General features: G+C 40.8%; 2 protein-coding genes across 2 annotated transcripts in view; both read right to left on the bottom strand.

The window, feature by feature from the left end:
- LOC124137044 (cytoskeletal protein Sojo-like) overlaps nucleotides 1-4135 on the bottom strand; it is a 29404-nt gene extending 25269 nt beyond the window's left edge. Inside the window, exon 1 of the mRNA XM_046503148.2 lies at nucleotides 3637-4135. Within this exon, the coding sequence (XP_046359104.2) occupies nucleotides 3637-3669 (33 nt within the window). The 5' untranslated portion in view covers nucleotides 3670-4135. The remainder of the gene's footprint in view (nucleotides 1-3636) is intronic.
- A 7898-nt stretch (nucleotides 4136-12033) lies between these two features.
- Nucleotides 12034-27877, bottom strand: LOC124137042 (tubulin-specific chaperone E-like). Its single transcript, XM_046503146.2, has 14 exons — nucleotides 27855-27877; nucleotides 25583-25687; nucleotides 24969-25053; nucleotides 24479-24679; nucleotides 23303-23491; nucleotides 22060-22162; nucleotides 20665-20840; nucleotides 19463-19592; nucleotides 18712-18861; nucleotides 17519-17672; nucleotides 16788-16853; nucleotides 15365-15424; nucleotides 14743-14834; nucleotides 12034-14185 (listed from the first exon to the last, which is right to left on the bottom strand). Exons 1-14 carry the CDS (start codon nucleotides 27865-27867, stop codon nucleotides 14090-14092), a joined length of 1620 nt encoding a protein of 539 aa, XP_046359102.2. The 5' UTR covers nucleotides 27868-27877; the 3' UTR covers nucleotides 12034-14089.
- Between the last annotated feature and the right edge of the window lie 97 nt (nucleotides 27878-27974).

Below are 27974 nucleotides of genomic sequence, written 5' to 3'. Positions count from 1 at the left end.
TGAGTTAGTTGTGTTTCAACGCCGCTATGACCAATATTCCAGTTATATAAAGGTGTGTCAGCGTAACGTGAAAGGAAAGCCCTTAGTGATGCAGCTCTCAGACTCAGAGAGACGTTTACCACATTCGTGAACCCCACGAGCACTTATATGGTGCTGACAAACCTAGAAAGATATCGGGAAAAACCGTGATTCGAACCCGTGATCACAGGTTTCTTACGTGTCCAAGAGACGTTAGAGCAACCGTCAATTCGTCGCAAAGTCCCTCTAACACATATGTTTCTCTTGCGCCCGACCCTTACTGTAATGCTACAGCCCCAAATAAAGCAAGTCTAGATATGCCATGGGTTCGGGATCTTCCATCTCACTGGGGCTCTGTTCAATTCAAATGTAGCTGCTTGTTTCTGACAAAAATATGTTTTCAGAGACAAAGCGTTAGTCTATCGCCAACAGTGTGACTCAGTTGTAACAGCCGCAGACTGCGACAACCATGAAGACAGGGATTCACAGGAGTTCTAGTTAGGTCACACTTGGTTGGCATCAACGACAATCAAACCAACAAACCACATCGATATATTACCAACTGGAGAATTATCTTGAGGCATCAGCATCAACTTGAGGGATTGTTGTTTTTCGATCAACAATAGTTCAGCTATATCACAGCAACAGTCGATATCGACAACAAATATATATATATTTCCCATCACCAGAAAATAAAATGTTTTGATATGACAGCTAAGTTTGGTTAAACGCCGCTTTGAATTTAATTCATAGCCTGTCAGATTGATGGTACCCTAAGATGCAGACCTCAAACATTGGACACATTGCGAAACCGACGAGCACGGAAAGGTGACATTGTGTCATATATGACCATCAATACTGCAAGGGCTAACATTTTTCACACACAACTGTCCTATACATCATTACACAAACATGAGCATTTGACTTGGATTCAATCGTTTATAAATATTTTATCCTAAGATGCAATTGTTTCTCTGCGCTTTTGCAGACATCACACATGATCGCGTATTTTTGCAAGAGTGTTATGTGTTAATATTGGATGTTGACTTGAAGCGTCAGATGTGTCAGATGTGTTTCTATCGTAACGTAGTGGGGAATGTATCAGTAAAACCAAGTAGCCTGTATTTATGAGGATTATGGTATATAATACGTTTCACATATAATACAGTGACTATTAGCTCCTAAACCTCGTTCTACTAGTGTTTTATAGCTAAAATAAACCTCATTGATAGCATTTGCCGTTCTAATTTGGAAACATTTATGGCAACATAATACGTTGTGGAAATTAGTTTCTTGCGCTTTATCATCATTACAAAGGAAACGGCATCGAATTTCAGGAAAGCAAGTTCTGGCCCTCGACTGAAGAATGTGTAATAGTGTTGGCAATTACGATAGGCACGTGTTTAAACTACACTTATTATATCATAAAGCCGAGTAAGGGGATATCGCATTTTTCATATACCAGTGGGGCTGTCGGGTAGCCTAGTGGTTAAAGCGTTAGCTCGTCACGCCGAAGACCCGGGTTTGATTCCAGACATGGGTACAATGTGTGAAGCCCATTTCTGGTGTCCCCCGCCGTGATATTGCTGGAATATTGCTAAAAGCGGCGTAAAACCATACTCACTCACTCACTTACTCATTCATATACCAGTGTACTGCTTCCAACAACAGGAGGTTCGCCATTTTCCATCTAGAGACCATGACCCAGTTCCACAAAGCGATCGTAGAGCAAAGATGATCGTAACTCCTGTGCTTTAACCTAGACTTAAGACAGTCGTATAGCAACAATCGCCTTGTAGAACGGGGCCCAGTAGTACCACATAAGTCGGATCATTTTGATAAAAAAAAATTCCATTCTTTGGATTTGGCTAGGAATATATAATTACCATTAACAATAAAAAAAGGTGTCCGGCTTAACAAGGTTCAACGGTATATACTGGTCACTTGGTTCTAACCGGACATATATCGTAAGCGTGTTGTGTGTAGTCACAAAATGTCATAGGGTGTTTCCTCTGCTTGTGTGAGTCGTTTTGTCTCCATTGACTGTTGTCATCTACAGCTATGTGAAAGACACTGTATTACTGCTGCGGTTACCGTTGCCACCCACAGTGCGAACATTGATTTACAAGGACAACCTGACAGAGAGTGTTTACCAATAGTTAGTATCCTACAACGTCTTAGCTTAAACTCCAAACACGCGTCTACATATATTGTTGAAAAGCTCATCGACCCTGTGTAAATAGCCATTAAATATTACCGGAACAGCTGACAAACACACCACGAACAATAGCCAGGAATGTTAGACTAAGACAAGTTGTATTTAACCTCGTTAAGACACAAGACGTTATTTACGACAACGAGGCCTCCCCATGGACTAGAAAGATAAAACTATATTTTGGGCTGTTGTCGTTTCGTCCGTCTTGGTGTAATGAAGAGTTCAGTCACATGGGTATTCAATAAACTGTATATATTTTCATTAAATATATTATTCACGTTTCGGACTAGGATAGACAGGTTATCATTGCATTTACAATATGTCTTTTTTACTTACATTCTGCATAGTATACACCAGTAGTATAGAACGGCTTACACCGTCATTTTTATAAATGGAGATGATCTTTGTTCAGTTCTGTTTCTCCCTGAATGAGGTAAAATCATGTTGTGTTTGCTGTACGATATAATGGGGAGTTGCCGAATATTTGTCTGAAGACTACAGGAACTACGTAGAGATCCTTCTAGAATATTCATAGTTACAATTTACAGGTTTCCTTTACTCACTTTCTAAACAGATAGCCCGATAACGTCTTACAGATATACAAGTCCGATTCAGCTGCTATCGGAGATATCAAACCCAAAATGAAGACAGAATTGTACTCTATAAATGCCAATGAATTGATGTATGAAGAGACGCAACATCCCAACCCAATAACGGGGGCCTCTGAAACGTCGAATTTGAACCAAATACATGGTATTTAGCATTAGCGTCACTCAAAATGAGACATCTAATCAACTAGGCCATGCATTCTACCCACCCAATCCTCATTATTCAATTCATACGCGGACATGGGGTTCTGGGGACATTTTCTGTCCCGGAAGCTCCACTTAAACTGGTGTTACCTAGTGCCCATCCAACGAATAGTATTGGTAGCTGAAGAACAATTTTGTTTCACATTCCACAGCGGGAAGAAAGACATGAGGTCCCTGGCAGAGACGAGGGGCCACGAACGCATGCACGCACGCACGCACGCACACATGCACGCACGCACGCACGCACGCACACAAACACACACACACACACACACACACACCGATCCCTGACACAAACATGGCTATTGGGGTTTTGAGTCTGCTCTGGAATACCCATTGGGCCATGTAAGAGAAACAAGAGAAATTAGTATTTCATTTCTTACTAAACAATTCACAAACACATACTGATATGTCAAATAGTTAAAATATATCACAATGTAGGTACATTGATTGAAAATCGCCTGATCACATCACCACTTGATTCATTCATTACCCACGCAACAAGCCACCCGAGTCGTGATGGTTGAGCTGACAGTCGTGATTAACAAGCCTTCAAATCAACACGCTAAACAGATGACTGCTAATGCATACCTTATAGATAACGGTATCCGTGTCTTCCTCCATTTGGTCTGTCAGAATGCACAGTACAAGTCCTGTAACACGTTTAGCACAGTGCCATCATTGAGCGCCATTGAAACTGTCGTCTGCTACAACCCCTGTCGTCTGTTTGTTTGTAGGACAACCGTGATGTGACGTCACAGTCCCTAAACACCGTCCAAGAGGCTTAAAGAACAAAGGCGACATGACACGCTGGTTTGGGAGCGCATTAATCTGTAGTGGAACTTGATTAACCTATTTGATTATTGGTCCAGCAATTAAGATTACAATGCAGCATAACTCGACTGCAAGAAATTACTGGCATTCCACATAAAGAGCAGGCTTAATCCTGGCAGGCATGTTGACAAGGCACTGTGTCTATCCCACCCGGTTTAGACGTTCTTAAAGAAACCTTTGTTTACATGAAATTCTTTGATGGCGAAAGATCGATGGTAGAAACAAGGTTTGAGGGTTTAAGAAGAGGGTTTTAGCATTCGTAGGCAGAGGTTTGACAACAGATGTCTGTGGTAAGTGTTGTCACTCGCTCTGATTACTCGAATCGAGTGATACGCACAATCAGATCAAACGGTCCCATGGTTAGGTCCAGGCAACGCTTGCGGAATAGTAGATGTCGATCATCGATCTGTTCCATTTTACAACACCCGAACAATGACAGGCCTACCCCAGGCGATATGCCGATTGTATGGTTAATCGAGGGCAACTATGAATAATGGAAACCAGTGAATATACGTTTTGGGGGTTCAAAAGATTGCAACCTCATTATTTCAATTAGCGATATTAATGAAGGCATTGTTGACGTATAATGGAATCTGATTGCAACAAAACGGTTTCCAGATTAGGTCTGAAAGGTAACAGTCAGCAAACTGGTTTGCGTGACAATTTCACGTGAATCACGTGCAGTATCGGCAGACGAACACCTGTCACCTGTGAAATATACATCAGAGGATTACGGACAAGTGCAGATAGGCACCTGGCATAATTAGCTAGTGTTCAGCATAGATTTGCTATCGTGACTGTAGCTTTATTTTTAAATAGCAAATGTGACACATTGTGTGATAAGGAACTGCTTGAAATTAATTGAATTGTTTTTAGTGTGTTCAAAATGTATTCCTAGACGAAGGATAGTTTGAAATGGGGATGCAGGCGGAAAAGGTTTTGTACTTCGGCGTCAAACTTTGACATGCAGGATCTGCGGCGACCCGAAATATTGCGTGTTGAGAATGGGTCTTCAGCAACCTATGCAAGTCGTAAGAGGCGAATATGCTTGTCGTAAGAGGCGACAAACGGGATCGGGTGGTCAGGCTCGCTGACTTGGTTGATGCATGTCATCATATCCCAATCAGATTGTGTGAAAGGAGTAACGAAGATCGGGTGGATGACCTCCCTATTGTGTGAAACGAGCAGTGAAGATCGGTTGGATGACCTCCACACAATAGGGAGGTCATCCACCCGATCTCTATTACTCCTTTCACACAATTGGGAGGTCATCCACTCGATCTCCATTGCTCCTTTCACACAATCCACCTTATTTTCTATGACCAGGCGATTTACGGGATCGGGTGGTCAGGCTCGCTGACTTCGTTGATGCATGTCATCGTATCCCAATTGCGTGGATCGATGCTCATGAATCACTAGATTGGCTGGTCCAGACTCGTCATATAGATGGAATATTGCTGAGTGCAGCGTTAAACAAATTGCAACCAAAATCTAATTAGACTGGTTTTGATTAAATTAGAAGGAAATGTTCCATAGTCATGATACAGGACTACAAATATCGTGTCACTTAATTTTTTTTATAGCGGCTGGTCTATATAAACGCTCCTTTGGCCGTCAGACGGATTCTTGTACCCCCCGCAGTGAACCTGTGACGGCGGGGGACTTCCGGTTAAATCAGACTTAAATGCTGCGCATCGGGACCGGAAACTGGGGGGTTGGCGCTTGACTTGCAGGTTGCCTATGTCATGAGTGATTGACGTGTTTATTACAGCTGATTGAACACCTACTGTAGTCGCTGAATGTCATTTCCGTAACGTTCATTCTACCATTCAAATGTAACAAACAGGTAAGAAATTAATTCGTACAATAATCGAACATAGTCACGTGAACATTTATTTTTTATTTGGACTTCAATCAGTCAGAGAAAATATACCGATCAGTATATGATCTCTGATTCTGTCTATTTTACATTGTTGGACAGAACAATACTTTAAACGACAATAACCGGAATAGTCAATTAGCCATTCGTTAACGTTCTCATCTTTCCTAACTAACGAGTGCATTCGGTACCCCTCGCATCTTTCCTTTTATAATGCCGATGATGTGTTCTTGTGTGTTGCACGTGGTTCTTTTACGTAATCGCGGTGATGTTCTTGCGGGTTGTAATGTGTGTTCTACGTCATTGTTTTACGTGGTGTACGTAATCTATACGGTTTTGTTAGTCCATTACATGTTTAACATCATCTGAAGTTTTCATATAATTCGACTGTGTATACATTTGCCAAAACTTAAAAAACATGAAATGTTTTCTCGTCGGTACTGGTACCAACACATCTTTTCCTTTCTTAATATCACATATTTCTTCATCTTCCTGTTCAGCAACTTATAGCAACCAGGAACTGCGCCCTGGCAACGCAGACACACGGAGTGCAGTCGATACAGGGCTGTCGATGGGCAGTTGCACAGATTGGATGTAACGTATACATCCTCTTGGGTTGGGACTTGCGCTGCGTGTGCCTCTGGCTCGTGGATGGACTTGCCTCCAGAAAAGGTGATATCTATGTTGGCTTTGTTCTGGATGAGGCGGGAAATCTGATAAGTGACAGGGCCTTGGTAGGATATGGTTATTCTGATGGGCGATGGGGCAGGTTTGGGTCTAGGAACATTCTTGAGGGTCTTGCGGAACGTTTTTGAGATTATGTGGGCAGGGTAACTGTTGAGGGCAGTGAAGGTTTCCTTGAGGTGAAGGTTTTCCTCATTATAAAGACGTTGACATCCATGACATGTATGTTTAAGACGATGGTACTTTATAGGTCCACGAAAAGCTGTATACCACCACTGTGGTCCAATATCGCCACCCTCTGCTGGATTCGAACCAGATCCCCTGTTTGTCTTCAACTGGGTCTTCCGCTTGTCTAGGCCTAGCCCAACCGCTTGATTCGAACAATGGATATCTTGATACATTTCGATTGTCCCAAGGAACTTCGACAATATCAATTTAACATCATCTTAATAGGTCTTCAAGATGCGAATGTTGTTCAGAGGAAAACAGAAGTAAACCATTCATCTCCATGGAGAAGCCATTTGTGTGCGTGTAGTCTGTTGCGGGGTGCGCTCAACGATTTTTTTCCTTCATGTGTATTCAACATATCTTGATGTTTGTCGGGAGAGATCGCGTCAGCGCCCTTTGTCGCGCAATGGAAACATTGATTCGCATGTAGTGACAAGAGATAGAAACAAAGTACCCAAAATAACACGAAGCATCTACCATTGAGTAGCTTGTTGAATGGCACAAACGCAACCATAGTGGTTGTGGGGTTGTCACGTGCCAAAGCTGCAACTCGCTCTCCTGTAGATACGCCGTGATTGAAGGTGTGTTAATGTTTAGAAAAAAACCGAATAAAGAATTAGGTTTTAGGATAACCTGCCCCGGCTAAAAGCGGATGAATCATACATTTTTAACAATATAAATAATTAATAGAATAGGTGACAAGCAACTTATCAAATAAATCACTTCACATGTGAGTCACGAGAAACGGGTAAGTTTTTGCAATCTTGTTTCAAGCGAGTACTCCCGTGTATATATTGAACCTCGTGGTTATTCCGTTTCCGTTTCACACACACACACACACACACACACACACACACACACACACACACACACACACACACATTAACCCCATTTCATTGCACGACAGGTAGTCCTGACATCACTGCAAAACATATTGAGTGCGGCATAAAATAGTATTCACTCACTAAAAAGTACAGATGAAGATCCTATGCAGACACCTTTTACATGTCAGGTGCCGGAACATGAGACCCCTTGTGGGCGGATACCACTTAGCTGGTGACAACTGATTCTCCAGTGATGCCTGACGCGGTAGGATCGACAGTAGTTGTAACCGAGGGTATTTTAGAAGTCTATCTTGCAAGAACTTTCCGTTTACAACATGCGATATTGATCGATCAAAACAAGATATTTCCATCCACTTGACAACACGCCAGTTGTCCTACATAGTATTGATGTTTCACCAACTGTTGACGACGATGTTGTTTTAATGGTAACCATAATACCACTGAGGACTTCTCTGACTTGCATGGAGCTGTGAACAATGACAACCCATAAATGCAATATTGAATGACGTGTTGAGCACTGCTTGATCATCGGTAAACCTAGGGGCACGATTATATCATACTTGAGATTGGTATATATGCTCGAGCCATACATGCTCCATGTGCTGGAGATCGTACGTCGGTTTAACACTGACTGAGGATCTTTACAGACGAGCTAGATGGCTATCTACAATGAAATTGTAAGGTATGGTCTAACACTGACTGAAGATCTTTTCAGACGAGCTCCATGACCATCTACAATGATATTGTAAGGTATGGTCTAACACTGAGGAAAGATCATTACAGACGAGCTACATGACCAACTACAATGATATTGTAAGGTATGGTCTAACACTGACTGAAGAACTTTACAGACGAGCTACATGACCATCTACAATGATATTGTAAGGTATGGTCTAACACTGAGGGAAGATCTTTACAGACGAGCTACATGACCATCTACAATGTCGATGCTTTACATGTATGTCATGGAAACCGTACGTGGGTCTAACACTGACGGCAGATCTTTACAGACGAGCTTCATGACCATCTACAATGATTATATAAGGTACACCTTAGAAATCGTACGTGGGTCTAACACTGACGGCAGATCTTTACAGAAGAGCTTCATGACCATCTACAATGATTATATAAGGAACATCTTAGAAACCGTACGTGGGTCTAACACTGACAGCAGATCTCTACAAACGAGCTTCATAACTATGTTTAGAAGAGTAAATGGCGTTTCTCCCTGACGTCAGGTCAGATATATACTGACCGCCAAAAGAAACGCGAACTATAGAAACATAAGTAGAAATTCGTAAGCTCTGAAGCAAAGTTTCAAATGTGTACCAATTAATGACAAAACTAACAATCAGTCAAGTGTATTCTTATCACGATATGCTTACACGCTAACCCTGCATGATACAAATGGTGCATCTCGAGTCAGGGCTCTATGACATCACATGTGAAGCGTTCAGGAGCGTCGGTTCACATAACATACCAGTGTGTTCTTTAATCTTCGCTTTAATTTTGTCGACGGGCGTATATCCTAAATGCATCATTCTAGCATACTTGTGTCTTTTAGACGTTACTTCTATTTTTAGTATAAGCTGTAGAACATGAGGATACATACTACGTTTGTTTCTCTGTGAGACAGTGAATAATGTTTAACGTCAACTAATGTGAACTAATCACGACGACCTGACAATATTCGAGTGTGGACAAGAAAAAACAGTGGTTGATATTATGAGCATCGCCAATAGACGATTTACTCACCCATTTACTCTTTAGCTGACGGCAACTGCATGTATTCCTTTCAGCAATAATAAATATGAGGTTCGTACATATAGCTGTACAGTGTACGCTTTACCATTGTAGATGCAGGACTAAAAGGAGTGAATGTTGTTTTACGTCACAGTTCGCACGATTTCAGTTACCTCGAAGCGACCTGTAAATAATTGGGTTTGTGTCAGATACATCAGTGGTTCATCCCGTGAGCAGACCGCCTCCGTGGTCTAGTGGTAGAGCGTCCGCCCGGGGAGCGGAAGGTCCGGGGTTCGATCCCCGGCTGCGTCATACCAAAAGACGTTAAAAGATGGTACTTGTTGTTACCCTGTCTGGCGCTCGGCATTAAGAGGCTAAAACAAGGACTGGTCGGCTCGGAGTCAGTATACTGTGTCTGAGTGGGGTATTCATGTTAAACTGCGGCATGGTATCTCAGTGAGCTAGCGCTATTAATCGGCATCCGGACTAGTACAAGCAGCCACACACACACGTGCATGCACGTCGCCATATAAGTGCAATAATCTTGGACGCGACGTTAAACCCCATTCAACTCACCTCATCCCGTGAACACGATGCATGCCATCTGGACAAGATTTCCCAAAGTCAACAGGGTTACACATTGTACCCAAGTGATCTCCATTCGTAGAAACATTTGGAATTGGCCTGCATCGGAATCCCGGCAGGGCAATAAGCCACATTGAGCATAGGATTACAAAACGAGCGACGATCGAAGCATACCTGGACCGCCTCCGTGGTGTAGTTGACAGAGCGTCTGCCTGGAGAGCGGAAGGTTCGATCCCCGGCCGCGTCATGTTGAAGAGGGTACTTGTTGCTCTCCTGTCTGGCGATCTGAGTATAAATCGGGTATCCGTGTAAAACTGCGGCATGGTATCTCGGTAAGCTTGGACCGTCCGGACTAGTACAATCACGCACGCACGTGCATGCACGTTAATCTTCACACGATATTAGATCCTATTTCACCTCGCCTCACTCAAGCATACCCGAATCGCTCTCCTAAACGCACTGAATAATCTGACGACAGGAAGGCATCAATCAGTCTGTTTGATATATGAGAAAGACATTCGATATACACTTGTTGGACACAACCTCTCCCTACATTGCCATTGTATGCGTTTAAACATTATAACCCTTGTAAAGTATATAAAATGTATCTTGTTGTACAAGTATTACAACCTGCTGTATGTAACTTTGTATTCTTTTATATGTACTTTCTATATGTTCCTTTATATTTTTCAAAATATTTGTAATCCCTTGTTATTTTTGTTTGTTTCATCATGTGTGCGAAATGTATATGAAGTTTACTTCCTCGTGACACTCAATAAACATTGCTCTCTGTCTCTGTGTGTAAAGATTCCCCCGCGTGTTAATATTAAATTGATTCATTTGATGGGAATGACGGCGTGGCTGCAAATTTATCGCCTATCATGTTTATCTATTAACGTTAATGGGTACATTAAGGTGTGATCGATGTTACGGCAGTTACAGTGTGCTGATGATGTTCATTCTAGTCTAGTGAGACGTTGCTATCAGGGTACTACAGATCCGGTGAAAACAACCCAAACGGATATAAGTAAAACTTCAGAAAAAGACAATCACATGGTTGAGGCCCTTGAGACCAATGGCTGCACGAGCACGATCCACGCCGAGGATGCACGGTGACAGTCAGATGAACTGATGTGAGGATACTATCACCGTCTGTGATCTCCTTCGTCGAGCACTTTATATCAGACCTGGACATCCATAAATTAAAATGCCTGAAAAAAGGGGTTACCCTTATATCACCCCGTAGAGTACACTACGGTTATAACGAACTCAAAGGAACCATTAATGTTAGTTCGTTATATGCATATATACAGCATATAAATAGCAAATGGACGGACCCCAAAGCAGTTCGTTATAAGCGTGTTCGTTATAAACGTAGTTTATCAAGCCTCGCCATATACGGTTGTGTGAGGGTGTTATCAAGCATCAATGTGTGAGGATGTTACAAAAATAACCTCGTGAGGGTAATATCAAGCATCACAGTTTGAGGGTGTAATCAAGCATCAGTGTGAAGGTCTGATCAAGCCTCATCGGGTGAGGCTGTTATCAAGTACCACTGTGTGAGGTTATCAAGCACCACTGTGTTAGGTTATTATCAAGCCTCATCGTGTGAGGTTGATATGTTTATAGAGTTCTGTGCTGCTTAACAAGCCTCACAGTCAAACCTCTGTGGGAATCGGAAACCACTGACAGTTAACAGTTAAGGCTGGAGGAGACCTTACCCGATGATGCTGTTCGATGATTTTACAGCCCCTTCACTTACTAACCCCAGAAAGTCAACACCGTGTTTATCTGCTTCCTGCAGCTTCCCATTTGTATCATTTTAATCACAAAGCATAGAGATGAGCTGAGAGAGATGAAATGACCTTTGGCCCATGGGTATGCCCCTCCTACAGACCTTGATTCCATGACAGTAATATAAACCCTGGTGTAAGGGTGATGGGAGACAGGCTCTGAACAATAGACTGCAGAAGCAGAGACGAAACGAGTGAGTTGGGTTTACTCCTCTTTTAGAAATATTCCAATAATATACAACAGGGGGACACCAAAATTGGGCTTCAAGTCATTGTGACCATGTGGGAAGTCAAACCCGGGTCTTCAGTGTGATGAGCAAATGCTTTAACCACTAGGCTACCCAACTGCTCCAGAAGCAGAGAAAATGGAGATGCAAAATATAATGCAAAGCAAACATTTTATCATCATATTTTTTATTTGCACACCGTGAATCATTATACAAACCATATCGCAGAAGGCAACGACAGAGCAAATAGCACAGAACAACCAGGGACTTTGTCTCTAATTAATCACAGACATTATAATCAATAATCATGTAATAAATATCCCTCGTAATCAGTTTTATGTCAAATACAAAATACAATGAAAGGACCCTTAAGCATTTAATGTATGACAGTTATGTTGCATTAGGAATAATGTTTACAAGCCTGATTGACAATAGTCCTCAATTGGTTCTAACTCCTAGTTTCAAAGAGGACATATTGGGTTTTTTTTAAAAACCTTTGGTATATTTCATAATTGACTGATTAACATATGAACAGAATAATATCTACTTTTTTCTGAACTTTCTGTGAATAGGCATGAAACAATCCACAGTGGATCCATGTCTTAAGAGTATAAAAACAATGTACTGAGACATCCATAGCATGAGATAACCAGTTGTACCTCATTTGTGAAATGGTGGTGGATGGAAAAACTCAGGCAATACCTACCCGTGTACAGGGGGGTCGTCTTACACGTGGGGTCGCCTTATACACAGCGATATACGGTACTTGCTTACCTGAACAGTCCGATCTACTCTAGACTGGGGTACTCTCTGCAATGTTATTGTCAAGCAGAGCGCTGGTCATTCTAGTAGAGGAACATAGTCTTATTGGTGATATCAAGTTCTTGGAGTTTGAGGTACCAATGTCTAACTGTGCTTGCAATCCAAAGCTTTGTTACGAGTATTCAAAATATATTAATTTGACAACATGTAACTGACTTACAATACTACTGACAAATATCAAAATATCACAAGTGCTATATACCATTCCAGCACACATAATCTACTGCTGCCCGACACTGTCTTCATAATGGAAGGACTTGTCTTTTATACAGCATCGATAGATTGTATACATGTAAATATTATATCTACATACATTAACACACTATGCTGCCTGTCATCAGTGCTAAGCCACACTGCATTGACAAACAGCAAGAAACAGCAACTCTTGCCTTGTACAGTGTTGTGACCTTAAAATACATCACCATGATCAATATATCTAATATTTCTAATTTTGACCAGTACCTCAAGTAATTTTTTCACCCACCAACCCAGGCGGTCTGTCTAGAAAGTTGCAGGCCCAGTGTTGTAAACACATGCATGATAATCATTACCATTTTTCTCATATTTACTTTCCTGTGTGCCTTTGGAACTTACAGTTTTATAATCACAGCGGTAACCCAAGCTGTAGGGTCAGTGAATCACATGGCAATGTCTGATTCAAAATTGCCAGTGTCAGTGAAAAAATAAAATATATTATGAGTGAGTGAGTGAGTGAGTTGGGTTTAACGCCGCTTTTCACAGTATTCCAGTTATATCACGGCGTGTCAGCTTAATGTGGGAGGAAAGCCCAAAGTGATGGAGGTCTCAGACGTTTACCACTTCGGTGAAACCCACGAGCACTGGTATGGTGCTGACAAACCTAGAAACATAATCGGGGAGAACCGGGATTCGAACCCACAATCATAGGTTTCTGGCGTGCCCAAGGGACGCAACTCTGCCCTATATTATGAGACAATCTTGCAGATAGGGATGTCCCAACAGAAATGTTACCAGCCATGGGATAATGGGCAGGCAGTAATTCTGGACACTCTTTCTGACATAAGGAATATAAGTATAAATAATGTACTCCGGGATCCAGATAGCATTAGCCTTGAACATTTCATTGGAAATTTCGATGTTTTAAAGGGGTGAATTTCTGTGAATTGTTCCTTGTGTGTGTGTCCAAGAAACAATTCACAGAAATTGCCCAAATGGTGGTTTTCAAGATCACAGACTTCTGATGATGGGCAGAAGACTGACATTCCTGTCTTCTAGCTGAACTTGGAAAAATCTTTTAATGTTATAATTTACAATCATACATATTTTTTCCAATTTTTTAAATTTGACTATAGGGTTTTTACAATGCTATTATTTCAAGTGCACTAGTCCCTGGTTTACACAGCATAGGAAGTTCTTCTTGAAGGCCTACTTCCACTTCACTAATATAGTGTCGCCATTTTCCAAGGAGTAAAAAGACAGTGCTCGAAGATCGTTGTCAATTGGAAACTCAGCATCCTCAACCTAAAACAGATTAATAAAATGACACTTAGACCAGTGTGTATGTGTTTGGTTTGACGTTGCTTGGAATAGTTTAATGTGGGACAAAGGCCTAAAGTCATGCAGGTCAGACACGTTTACACCTTCAGTGAAACCCATGAACACATGAATGGTACTGCCAAGTCAAGGATCATAATCAGTGTGAATCAGATCCACTGGCATGGCAAAGGGGCACAACTCTGCAAAGTGACTGGTCCACCTTTGCCCCTATGAGTGAGTGAGTGAGTTGGGTTTAACGCCGCTTTTAACAGTATTCCAGTCATATCACAGCGTGTCAGCTTAATGTGGGAGGAAAGACCAAAGTGATGCAGGTTTCAGACGTTTTCCACTTCGGTGAAACCCACGAGCACGGGTATGGTGCTGACAAACCTAGAAACATAATCGGGGCGAACCGGGATTCAAACCCACAATCATAGGTTTCTGGCGCACCCAAGGGACGCAACTCTGCACAGCGAATCGCGGCTCCTTAGACGACTGGGCCACCGGTGTCCCTTGCCCCTGTGACTATATGCAGCACCCACCTCCTGACTCTTGTAAGTGAGGATGATGTCTCCCGTCTCCACCTGAAACAGCCGCTGGACCAGCGTCTTGACCTTCTGTACTGCCATGGTCTCTGGACAAAACACAACATAAAAACTCAACACTCGGCATCATAAGGAGTGAGTGAGTGAGTGAGTGAGTAGAGTTTTACACCGCTTTTAGCAATATTCCAGCAATATCACGGTGGGGGACACCAGATATGGGCTTCACACATTGTGCCCATGTCGGGAATCGAACCTGGGTCTTCGGCATTACGATCGAACGCTTAACCACTAGGCTGGCCGACCGCCCCGCATCATAAGGAGGCATACTGCTTCATTAACAGAACAAATGAGTCAATACCCTAACACATATACATAAGCTTATAATGCCAATGGTGAGAGGGCACTTCTATGTACATTCAGAAAATATTTTGCAATTAGTTTTTGTCCAAATGTAAACATTTATCAATCTAACCTCACATAGTATAACTGATTATTACAACCTTAGTTTACAGTGACATCCATTTGACTGACTATTCAGTATTTGTCTGTAAACTGAAATAAAAGAGTGTTTTCAACTTTTGTTTCTTAGTTAGGATACTATGTCGAAATCATCACTCACTTGGTAGTCTCTTCTTAATCTGACCTTTCTCTGGCTTCTGGGGACATGCCAGTAGAACATCTAGTCGGGTTAAGGAACACATCACTGTCCTCGCTTTATAAGCAGTTTCCATAGAAACTGAAGCCTTGACAATTGAAACCACACCAAATTTGTATAAAATGAAAGGGATAGAAACCTTTGTGTGAAGAAAACATGGCCAACTGTGGCCTTATCAACAAATGACACAAAGTATGAACCCCGGCCAGTGTCTTCACCTCAGTCTGTCCTCACAGTCAGTCTCATGCATATCATTGAATTAGTCTGAGAATTTATTTAAGCTTTTCAATGGCATATCAAGCAGTGCATGAAACTCCCTCATATTTCAAAGACCTCACAAGGCAGAAAGTCCCAGCAAGAGTGCTATGGTCAAATCAACAATATCCTGCTGCAGGTTTCAAAATTAAATTACCTGTGCTCATGGGTTTCACCAAATTGGTAAACGTCCAAGACCCGCGGATGTTCCTCGCACAGAAAGCTGACATGCCGTGATATAAGTGGAATACTGTACAAAGCGACGTTAAAACCAACTCACTGACTCTGGGAGTTCCATGACAGAAATGGTTCTAGGTACCCCTGCTTGTCATAAGAGCTGACTGGACACACAATGTGTGACCTGGCTGATTGTGTTTTGTTGCACACTCTATAAACCACCGGTGTGCATGAGGCTTCAGCATTTACAGGCTAGAATAATGACAACTGTGACATAAAACAACATGCACTCATTTTGACTCAAGAACTAAGAGTATATGTTTCATGTATAATGTAATGCAATTCCATACAGCTCACTAAAACACTACCTCTCATTAAGAGTACACTTCTCACCATCCATACTATTTCTAAATACTGCAGGTTGGTCAATCAGTTCTTCACAATGTTTAGTCAATAACGTAAATGGCAAGTATGCTTGTTGTAAGAGGCAACTAGCGGGACTGGATGGTCTGGCTCACTGACTTGGATGATGATTGTCATCGTATCCCAATTGCTTGGATCGATGCTCATGATGTCAATCACCGGATTGTCTGGTCCAGACTCGATTACTTACAGGGCACCGTCATATAGCTGGAATATTGCTGAGTGCGGCCTTAAAGAACGGACAAACAAAACAATAATAACATGAAAAGTTGCCTAATAGAGTGCTTTGGTTTAACAAGTGAGTGAGTAAGTATGGTTTTACGCTGCTTTTAGCAATATCACGGCGGAGGGGACAACAGAAATGGGCTTCACACATTGCTCCCATGTCAGGAACTGAACCTGGGTCTTCGGTGTGACGAGCGAATGCATTAACCACTAGGCTACCCTACCGCCCTGGTTTAACAAGAGTTTCTCTTATCTGATGTATGATGGAGGAAGATTCTGACAAGATTTCACCAGCTACAAAGGATACTCAGCAGGTTGTCCTTCAGAGCATTAGACTTTACTTCTAATTCTGAATCCTCGGGAGCACCCCATTCTGAAACATCCACACATACACTGTGACAGGAAACAAATGGAACTGTGGGCCACAGTCTGAACAGTTGAAAATCATTGCTATATAAGATTTTAACCCTGAAATCTTTCAAACTTCTCACAGCAAATGAATACATTTTTTTCAACCAGGAATCTATTGTTTGATGACCTCATTGTGATGATGTGGCGGTCCAAGGGTTATGCCCCTTCTGTCTACCAGCTGGAAAGAGAGCGTTATGGAAAAATCACTGTTCATGATGTAAGGATTTGTATTCACAAATGTTGATAAATGCTATTGAGAGATGTGTGGGTGTTAATGAAAGTATAATGACTGGGAATCTTAAGCTCAGTTTCAAGTATTTAATACTTAGAAACACCTCAGAGGTTTGTATAGTACACCACTTTTAGCGATATTCCAGCATTATCACAGAGGGTGACACAAAAATCCGTTCGCACATTGTACCCATTGGGGAATCTGAGTGACTAGCGAACACTTTAACCACTAGGCTACTTCACTGCTTCCAGAAACACGTGAAAATCTGATTTTTTTTTATCAGAATTATGTCCACAAAAGGCAATCCACCTCTTTTTATACACTAACAAATACCAAAGGTTAGATGTTTCAAGTTTTTCAAACACTTAATTTCAGTAAGGTAAAAGTCTGATTACTGTCTATGAAGTCCTGGTATCGAGGGTGTTGTGTGACAAACTCCTGGCTCGGCTTGTTCTTCCCTGGATCCTGGTTACCCCCAGACTTCTTCCAGTCCAGGCCAAACTTCTTCAGATAGTCAATCTCTGCCCCCTTCCTCTCTTCTGCAGCCAACTGTCAGACATTTTCAAATGAACATTACTCTTGCAAATATTAGCTTTCTCATTTCAACAATTTTGGTTGAATTTCATATGACCTTTGGACTTAAAAAATTGGATTTCTTTTGATTAGGCAAAAAGAATGTTATTAAGTGAAACACATTTAAAAAGTGAGGGCAGGTTGCTGGAGCAGACCTCATTTCAAAGGGACATAACTCTTAATCAATATTTTCATTTGAGTCAGTACGAATTGCAGTTTCTTTTTTCATTTTTCATTCTTTTGTCCTGGGTGTACACTCCTAATATTGATGTACAAGAAGACAAAGCATGTACACTGGTTATAAAATATTCTCAAACAATGCTATCAAGATGCAGTAAAGACATACAATGACTGCAGTACAGTGAATTATGTAGCTTGACTATTATGTAGCTTGACAAGCTGAGTGCATACATTAGATTATAGTTGTAGAAAATATTTAGCATGAAAAGTAAAGTCATATTCCCAAATGATACAAAAAGAGTATGTGGCATGTGTGTTTCTGTATAGTAATTATCACAAATTACACATAATAATTATGCATGCCTTTGGAGAGCATAGTACCTATTTGTTTTCCTAATGTATGATATTTTGGATATGGGAACACATGAGGGTATTAACCTCTTCAACATGTCAACATTGGTTACTGTCATTCCTAAAATAATCAAGGACAAAAGTAACTTTAGAAACCTCATTTATGATATAGTGCAAAGTGAGTTCCAGACACATTTGTCGACAGAATCACACATACTCTGGCACATCAGGCAGACTCTATCGTACCTTTCAACTTTAGGCTATACAATGTACTTTATTGAGTGCATGGAGCTTATTAAAAGTACTTCCAGCTTGGTGATCTCATTTGCATATTTATTGGATATTGATACCAAGTTAAACAGATTGATATGTCATGATCTATCTCTGAGCAAAAAACTATCCATTATATGACGAATCAAGTTATAGTGGTTTGTGTTAACAAGGCTTCACTCGATGAAGTTTATTAAAGATAGTAGAACCTTACCTTGGAATTATTACATGACAGCAATGTTTTTATCTTGGCAATGATGAGCTGTCTGACAGAATTATCATCCATCACTTGCCAGATCGGGTTGCTCTGTAGTTTCAGATCCAACAGAGTGGATAGCTTACCTAGCTCGTTTATAGATGACCACTGCAAATATGAACAAGACACACAACTGAGGTGATGATGGTTCCAGAATAGTCATTGCATGATCATATATTCCGATTTTTCAGAGAAATAAAACTGTATTTTGCTGATGACAGCTTGGCCCAAAAAATCTAACTATCTGGTCACACTGGAAATGAAATTGTTCCCAAATAGGGAACAATTTCATTTCCAGTGTGACCAGATTGCACTGTTGACACCAACAGGTCACCATGTATGTCATGCAATTGCCTTTTGGCCAAGTCATGTCAAAACCTATTGATGACGAAAATTAATTTAAGTACATGCCCTAATTTCTACAGTTTTGGATTTTGGTCTTTGGACTTGGCTTATGCCCCCATTAAACCCCTTGCTTTGAAGTTTTCATAATAATGCTGCCGAATCACTGAAACATGTTATAACTAACATTGTTATAGTTTGAACTCATTTACTTCTATAATTGTTTTGGCTATCAGAAAAAGGACCTGTCTATTATTGTTCCCTTAAATGAAGCACTGGGGGACCCATTCTGCCCCAGAATCCACACACTGTAGGTATTACTGTCTTGACATGGGAATTTTCTGGGTATGGTCACATATTCACGTACATCACCAATCTTGTTCCTCATGATTGACAAGACACAAACTTTTGTAAAATATTTTGTCTTTTCTGATAATTGATCATCGGGAAAATGGATGCTGCCAATGTTGTTCTCACTGGCCATCAAAGTCTTCAGGCTGAAAAACACATGAATAATACCATGAAAATCAAACAACAACATGACATAATCCTGAAACAATCAGCTGTAATGTGAAAATATGACATGTGTATCTCGATTTAACAGCAAGAAGCAGCGATCTGATGATATGAAGTATTCAATCATCACGAACCCTCTGTTCATCTAAATAAGATGTGAGGTGAGGTGAGGTGAAATTGGGTTTAACGTCGCGTCCAAGGTTATTGCACTTATATAGCGACGTGTATGCACGTGTGTGTGTGTGTGTGTGTGGCTGCTTGTACTAGTCCGGACTGATGCCGATTTATAGTGCTAGCACACTGAGATACCATGCCGCAGTTTAACATGAATACCCCACTCAGACACAGTATACTGACTCCGAGCCGACCAGTCCTTGTTACAGGGTAACAACAAGTACCATCTTTTAACGTCTTTTGGTATGACGCGGCGGGGATTGAAACCCGGACCTTCCGCTCTCTGAGCGGACGCTCTACCACTAGACCACGGAGGCGGTCACATCTAAATAACAACAACTGAAAGTCATCTGAATAAAGTTAACCTATAACTTGGAAAATATACATTGCGTTCATTTTCTTACAAAATAGGAAAATTGACTTTTTCTCAGAGCTGCCATTGTACAAAACAACTTAAGCACTACAACTGTTGTAAGTCTATGTTAAGGTATGGCACTTATGATCAACTTAGCGCTAAGATCGCTTTGTACAACAGCACTCTGGCAAGTTTGGTCTCAAATGGCCCTGTAACTTTCATTTGTGTTTGCAAAGAAAGAAGAAATACTGTTTGTGTAAGTCAGAAGTGTTTGTTTTTTCAGTAGAAAAAACAAAACAATTCAAGCGTTTATTTGTGTTCAGGTGCTTGTGTGTCATTGTACACTACAGTGTGGGTTGTTGCTCATGGTATCAACCACTGGTTTGTCTCGCCCGTACTTAATTCAATACATGCAGCAGTGATGTAGCTGGAATACTGTTGATTGAGGCATAAAACAACAATAAAAATGTGGGTTCTTAGATCTTTACTGACATCACATTTCTGAAAGGTAGAGGTTCACTGACTTAGGAAGTGTCCCGACTTTGAGGATTTCCTCCCAGCTTTGCAGGTCGTTACAGTCTAGGTTGAGCAGAGTGAGATGAGGAAGCTCAGACTGTGAGGGGATGGAGAGAGACGTGAGCTTGTTGAAACAGACATGCAGCTGCTCCAGACACGGGAACATAGTGCTGCACCTCAAGATCTGGAAACAAACAGTGAGTGAGTGAGAGAGAGTGTGAGTGAGTGAGTGAGTGAGTGAGTGAGTGAGTGAGTGAGTGAGTGAGTGAGTGAGTGAGTGAGTGAGTTGGGTTTAGCGCTGCTTTTAACAGTATTCCAGTTATATCGCGGCGTGTCAGCTTAAGCCCGAAGTGATGCAGGTCTCAGACGTTTACCACTTCGGTGAAACCCACGTGCACGGGTATGGTGCTGACAAACCTAGAAACATAATTGGGGCAAACCGGGATTCGAACCCACAATCATAGGTTTCTGGCGTGCCCAAGGGACGCAACTCTGCACAGCGAATCGCGGCGCCTTAGACGACTGGGCCACCCTTGGAAACAAACAACACGTCATCAACTAGGTGTCATATGTACAACAGTTCAAATTTATTGTCTTGTTAAGCAAGGTATTGTGGGGCTTGTATAATGTGGCTCTTGTATATGGTCATATGGTGTTGTGTCATACAAATTCAAACTCTTGTTTGGCAAAGCCCATAGTAGGTGCCTAGGAGCCCATGTCTTTCATACATGACTAATGTGGCCTCAATGTGCTGAAATAAAAGCAATTGACTAAAAAGGGGTGGTCATAATGTGTGATAGAACTGGTATGTCATTGTGCCCAAACGGTGTGGACTGTTGCTCATACTATTGACCACTGGCTTACATGGCCTAGACCTAGGTGTTCTCCGGTTGCTGTTGCTGGTTTTAGACAACATTCATACACTATGCTGACTCATTAATTTCGTAATTTGTCACTACACGTGTTTGTAGCAACTTGAAGAGTGAGTGAGTGAGTGAGTGAGTGAGTTGGTGGGTGGGACGGTGAGTGAGTGAGTGAGTGAGTCGCTTTGGACAGTATACCAGTTATATCTCGATGAGTAAGCTTAATGTTGGAGGAAAACCCAAAGTGATGCAGGATGTTTAAGTTTTCTTTGGTGAAATTGGTGAGCTGCATGGATATGGTGCTGACAAACCTAGAAACATAATCGGGGCGAACATGAATTTGAACCCTTGATCCAAGGTTTCTGGGTTGGCCAAGGGACGTAACTCTGCACAGCGAATTAGATGACTGGGCCACCCATGCCCCCTTGAACATTGTAAAACTATATAACGAAAATGATAAGACCCATTAATGACTCCCTGCTTGTCATACTGGTGCATGTTAAATCAAGCCGCTATGTTGGAAGTCAAGGAGAGTCCTACCTGTCCCCAGCTGTACTGCATCCGGTTGAGGAAAAGGAACTGAACTTTGGCAAAACTTGGTCGCAAGGCATCGAGGTTGTCTGGTATGGCTAAACAGTTATCACTATATAGGAATAGAAAGGAAATTGAATTATTAAAAAACAATTCTCAGCTCTAACAAGCATTGAAACAAAAGATGACACATTTGATTTATTATCAGTTCTCATTTATTTACACATTGAATACCAACATATAACTTGTCAGTATAAAGCCACGGACAAGAAATATTCACAATACATTCCTAGTTCAGTTATATATATACTGGATTTAGATACAGACATGACAGATAAACTATAGTAATATGAATGAATCAGATGTTCTTTTACTTCTTTTGAGTAGTATATAATGACATAGACAGACATGATTTGCATGTATACTATGAGAATGCAACTTCCATGTTTGTTGACATGTTATGCAAATGTTATAATGACAGGTGTGTAAACATTTGTCAAGGCTCATGCAACCAGTACTAACCATACTTAAACAAAGTGCGTGAATAATGAACATGAGCATGAGCTCTTTTATACATTTCATTGTACCCAGTACAGATAGTTTGAAAGGTGAGGTTTCCATATAAATCGGGTACGGTGAGGAGGCGAGGTGTAATGGGGTTCAAGATAATTGCACTTAAATACTGATGTCCATGCACATGTTTGTGTGTCGCTGCTTGTACTAGTCCAGACTGATGACGACTGATCCCACTGAGATACCATGCCACAGTTAAACTTGAATACCCCACTCAGACACAGGGTACCGACTCCGAGCCTACCAGTCCTTGTTTTAGCCCCGAAATGCCAGACAAGGTAACAACGAGTACCATCTCTTAATGTATTTTGGTACAACGCATCCTGGTATTGAACCCGGACCTTCCACTCTCTGGGTGGACTCTCTACCACTAGACCACAGAGTCTTAAACGGGGTATGGACTAACAAAATGTTACTGTGCAGCTTTCATTTTTAATTCACACTGTTTTTCATAGTATTTCACTATGTAACATCTTGGCAATGAAATAATGATCATGACAACTTATACAGACCTAGTTAGCAGAATTCTCTTATGAAAATATGTATATAAAAGTAAGCAAGGTTGTCTTCAGTAAACAACTATCGCAGGAGTAATGCCACTTGCCAGGCAATCTACCATAAACAAAGATCTACATTTGTGACAACATACAAATTTTGCGAGGCAACCGATGTACACAACCTGACATTCAGGCTATGGAGCAGAGGCAGCTGTTCTACTACCCGGGCCACATCCTCCCATGAAGAGATGAGGTTCTTTGACAGATTCAGTTCTGTGATGTTGGGAGTGTACTCCTTCAGCTGACAGCCAGGGCCATTTCCATACACAAGGCACTCTCTCAGGCCTATGTCTTTCAGCGTCTCCAGCTTGCTGCAACACAAGCACTGTGTGTTAAACAGGTGGTAGGTATAATTCTACCATGAATTTGGGAAATACCCGATTCTGATTGGTCAATCTGAGGTTATCAAATCACAATAAACTCCCTTTGATTGAAACAGCTGGCTTGATGCCCATTTTACCACATAAGGATATGCATCTGCACTTTTTGCATGACTACCATGATGACGGATTTCACAAATTTGTGTTCTGTTTCAAATTCAGTTTAACAAGGTTAAATCTACAGTAGCATAGCTCTACACTGAACATAAAGTAGGTTCATCTCCTAATTAACAAGTCACTGATAGAAACGTATTTTCTGCCACAGGGCACTCTGACATGAAGATGTTTATATATATTGTAATCTAGACTTTGATAAACACTGCCTTTTAATCAAATCAAGCTGGCAATTATTTTTTTGTGATAAATGCTGGCTTCTAATCAAATCAAGCTGGCAATTAGTATTTTGTGACCCATTCGTATAAAGAAAAACACACAACATTTCTCTTCAATCTGACTAATAAAAACATGCCCGAAGCCAGTTGAATTTGCGCAGCAGTTTGGTTGTCAGCTTTGCTATGCGGAGCTCTATTGTTTGGGTTTGAGAACTGAATCATACATCACGCTCGGAAATTATTTAACACATGATTAAAAACACCCACAGCCGTTAACGTCCTGGCCCTTTAAAGACACTTTGGTATTAAGCATGATCAGTACTAACAAACAGCTATGTGAAAATGCTTACTTGAACTCAAATTCATTACATGTCATTCATTCAACCACTACGTCTAAAGGAATGTTATTCAATAATACTGATAAAAAATTCACAGATATTTTCGATGAACATGACGATAAAGCAACATCTGATGATACAAAGAATAAATTTCTATGAAACTGATAATTGTTACCTGGTTACATGTGACAATAAAGTTATTATTTAATATTTCTGAAATAATACACAAACAGACACAAACACCCAACCTTTGCCTCTGGTTCACTTGCTTCGCACCGACCATCTCCACAACTGTAGCCTTCTTGTTGGTTCCGAGGATAAACAACTCATCTGTGACAACACCAGCATCTTCTCCCTCGATCAAGCCATAGCGATCTCTCAGGGCTTCAAAACACGACACACCAAATTCGGCTTTCTTCGGTCTCAGAAAAGATCCTGATTTTGGATTTCTATTACAAAAGGGTTGAATATTATTCCTCCATACTTACAAACATATATCAGAAATACAGCATAGGTTAAAAAAATTCGTCGAAGCTTAGAGTCATCCCTTATTTTGAACCCGCCCGCTTAACCTCTTTGGTCACGTTGACAAGATATCACTACTTTGGATCAGTAAGTCCATGGTTTTGAATCCAACTATATGACTTAGAGACTTTGTAGTCATTGCATAAAAATATGTTTAGTAAGAGTAGAGTTCAGCGAATTAGACAACATTGTATTTGAAATGCTTTGTATCACCTTGTTTCAAAATATCTTTTCCCTTCATGTGTTCCATTGTGTTTCCCTCTGTCTGGCTCGTCCCAGTCCACACCCAACCAGATACCTGCAAACAGCCACACAGTCTTCACTTTAACTCATTGTTCAACATGTTCAATGCATTCAGTCATAGACAAATGTCCATGTCATTGGTGGGACATAATTGACACTAAGACATATCAAGCATTGTTGTTCTCATATCAAGGAAAGGTGAAATGAGGTTTAACGTTCAAGATTGTTTTACTTCTACAGGGACATACATGTGTGTGCATTCCCCACATGGGCACAATTTGTGAAACCTATTTCTGGTGTTCCCTTCAGTGATACTTGAATATTGCTAAAATGAAATAAAGGCATGGTTACCATGGTCTATTTTGTATAAACACTAATCATAGTCATGACAGTATAACCATGATAATATGCCATCAATGTCTTGATAGTTGAAAATTTCAATTATTCCAATAATCATGATAATTCTTATTATGCTTTAATAATTCAATCACACATACATTCACCAATCAATTGGAATAAAGAAAAAGTCATTTTGGAATGAGGAACATGATGAAGACACTCATTCTTATGCCGACATATCTTACCTTTGGTTGGTGGTACTTGGCCGATATATTTTACTGTACCAAAGCTGCCATCACCGAGAATGCGGTTTCCAACACAGATTCTTGTTCCATCACGTCTCAGTAAATCTGGTTAAAACACATTTACCATATCAAGTGTTCAAAATCAAGGAGGGTTCCTTCAGGTTTGGTCCTATTTCTATGCTGACACACTTTGAAACGCATATTCAAACTTTGTTAATATTTTGGCAAACTGGCCACTGAAATCAAATAAGATTGTTTTTGGTATAAGATAACAAAACACAGCAATGTTGTTTGCATTCAAATCTCAATCCATGTGACTGGAGATGGACATGAGCACATAAACACAATTTGTCTTATGCTTGAAAACATGATAACATTTTCTGCATGTTCACTGTTTGAATGTGGACACATATAAGGCAATGTTAGATCTGAGAAGATCACACCCCATAAACATGCCACTTGATGTTAGAAGAGAGGACCTGGCCTCATCAGGTTGAAAGCTTGTGACACCTTGAAACATACTTTAGTTGTCAGGAAATGTATACATCTATTCCCACATATGGCATACTTTGACCCGTGAACAGTCATATTTGTCTGTTTTTTTTACGATTGTATGCACATACTGGAATGCTGTTTTCAAGATTAAAATAGCAAGACCACAGGAAGCTTTCATCTTGCAGTTGCTGATTGGCAGATCTAAAACTGATCAAACTTGTCAAACTGTTCCTTCCTTCTATGTGCAAATTAATGACCAGTAGTATCGCAAAGTGCTACCCTTATGATTATTTTGATATTATATAAAGTGGGTTTGCAGTCAACTTAATCATCAATAGATCACAGTAGATGGTTGCAATATTTCCAGCTTATTTTACGAAACACTTACACACAATAATCTTAATTTCTGCATATGACAAAATGTCTAGCATAACGGAAAATACAACTGAAACTGAGTGTCATCATGTCTAGTAATATTTTATGAAATAAATCACATTTACATTGACCAGGATTGTTAATTTTATTCGGGAGTAGTGCACTTTACCGGGCGCACTTTTTCAGATCCAATTAGCGCTGTGGGGGCTCGAACGCGCTTCGCCGGCTCACCGGCTCTGCTAATTAATGTGTTAATTAGCCTACGCTCTACCACTGGACCACAGGCGCTATCACATGTAATCAGTGCTCGTTTAACAGGTCATTAGAATCCCCATTGACATGCATGCGTAATTCAGTAAACAATGAATTGCGCATGCGTGTGACGTCACTGCCCGCTCTCCCATTCATCTTTTCTTGAAACCACACCCGCAATTGTTTATGTCAACATGACCGACCAATGGGATTAACTGGATTAACGCTTGAAAAGGTAAGAATTTATGGCTAACCCTTGCCCAAACCCACTGACCCTAATGACCGAAAAGGGGTTTTGGATCGTAAAGACGTGTAAGTTTCCCTAAGACCGAAAACGGGTGTTGGATCGTAAAGACGTCTAAGTTTCCCTAAGACCGAAAAACGGGTGTAGGATCGTAAAGTTGTGTAAGTTTCCCTAAGACCTAGAACGGGTGTTTGATCGTAAAGATGTGTAAGTTTCCCTAAGACCGAGAACGGGTGTTTGATTGTAAAGATGTGTAAGTTTCCCTAAGACTGAAAACGGGTGTTGGATCATGAAGCGAGAGTCACCAGAGCGTGAGGCACGGTAACGGTATAACGAGACAGCGGTGGCACTATAGCGCGGTAACTGAGCGGATGGTAGAGCTCGGGCTGCGCCCGGTAAACTGCATTGTTGCCTTTTATTCATCTGAAGCAACTTTTTAATCATGTTTACTGCACTTTATATATACAAAAATAGCAAATACTATTTATCTTAAAAGTTCGGTCATGCTGATACATGTATGTAGTAATAAAATTAACGTATCTACACAAACGTGTTAGGTGAACAATGAAGCAGTTGGTATTTTTGCGACGCACTTACATGCTTACACTGCGTCAAATACGCAGAAATGGTGCGTCAATGGGAACCCTGAAATATGCTGGAACGTTGCTTCAGTGGGACCCTGGATGTAACGTGTGTTCAAGCTATCTTTATCAATGACGCATAGTGTCCTATCGTCTCAGTCAGGCGATCATATATATATGGATGAAAACAATTTGTCAGTTTGAAATATTGCATCATTACTTTCCAAAACGACGTACTGTTACTTTCCCATTGATATAGAAATACAAGTAGTTATTCATTACGAGGAAATGTCCATAGAATTAACTGTCATTCCACAAAACGCACCTGCATCCGCCATGTTTAATGTGACTTCTAAAAACTGAGGCATGAAATCTTATTCGAATTAATACATGTTTATATTAACTCTATATGAGCCTGGTATGACTAAAATTGTAAGCAAAATAA

This window comes from Haliotis rufescens, unplaced genomic scaffold (genome assembly GCF_023055435.1).
Source record: "Haliotis rufescens isolate VD_foot unplaced genomic scaffold, xgHalRufe1.0.p SCAF_3, whole genome shotgun sequence".
NCBI lineage: Eukaryota > Metazoa > Mollusca > Gastropoda > Lepetellida > Haliotidae > Haliotis > Haliotis rufescens.
The sequence above is the reverse complement of the archived record's forward strand: the minus strand, read 5'-3'. Positions and strand labels throughout refer to the sequence as shown.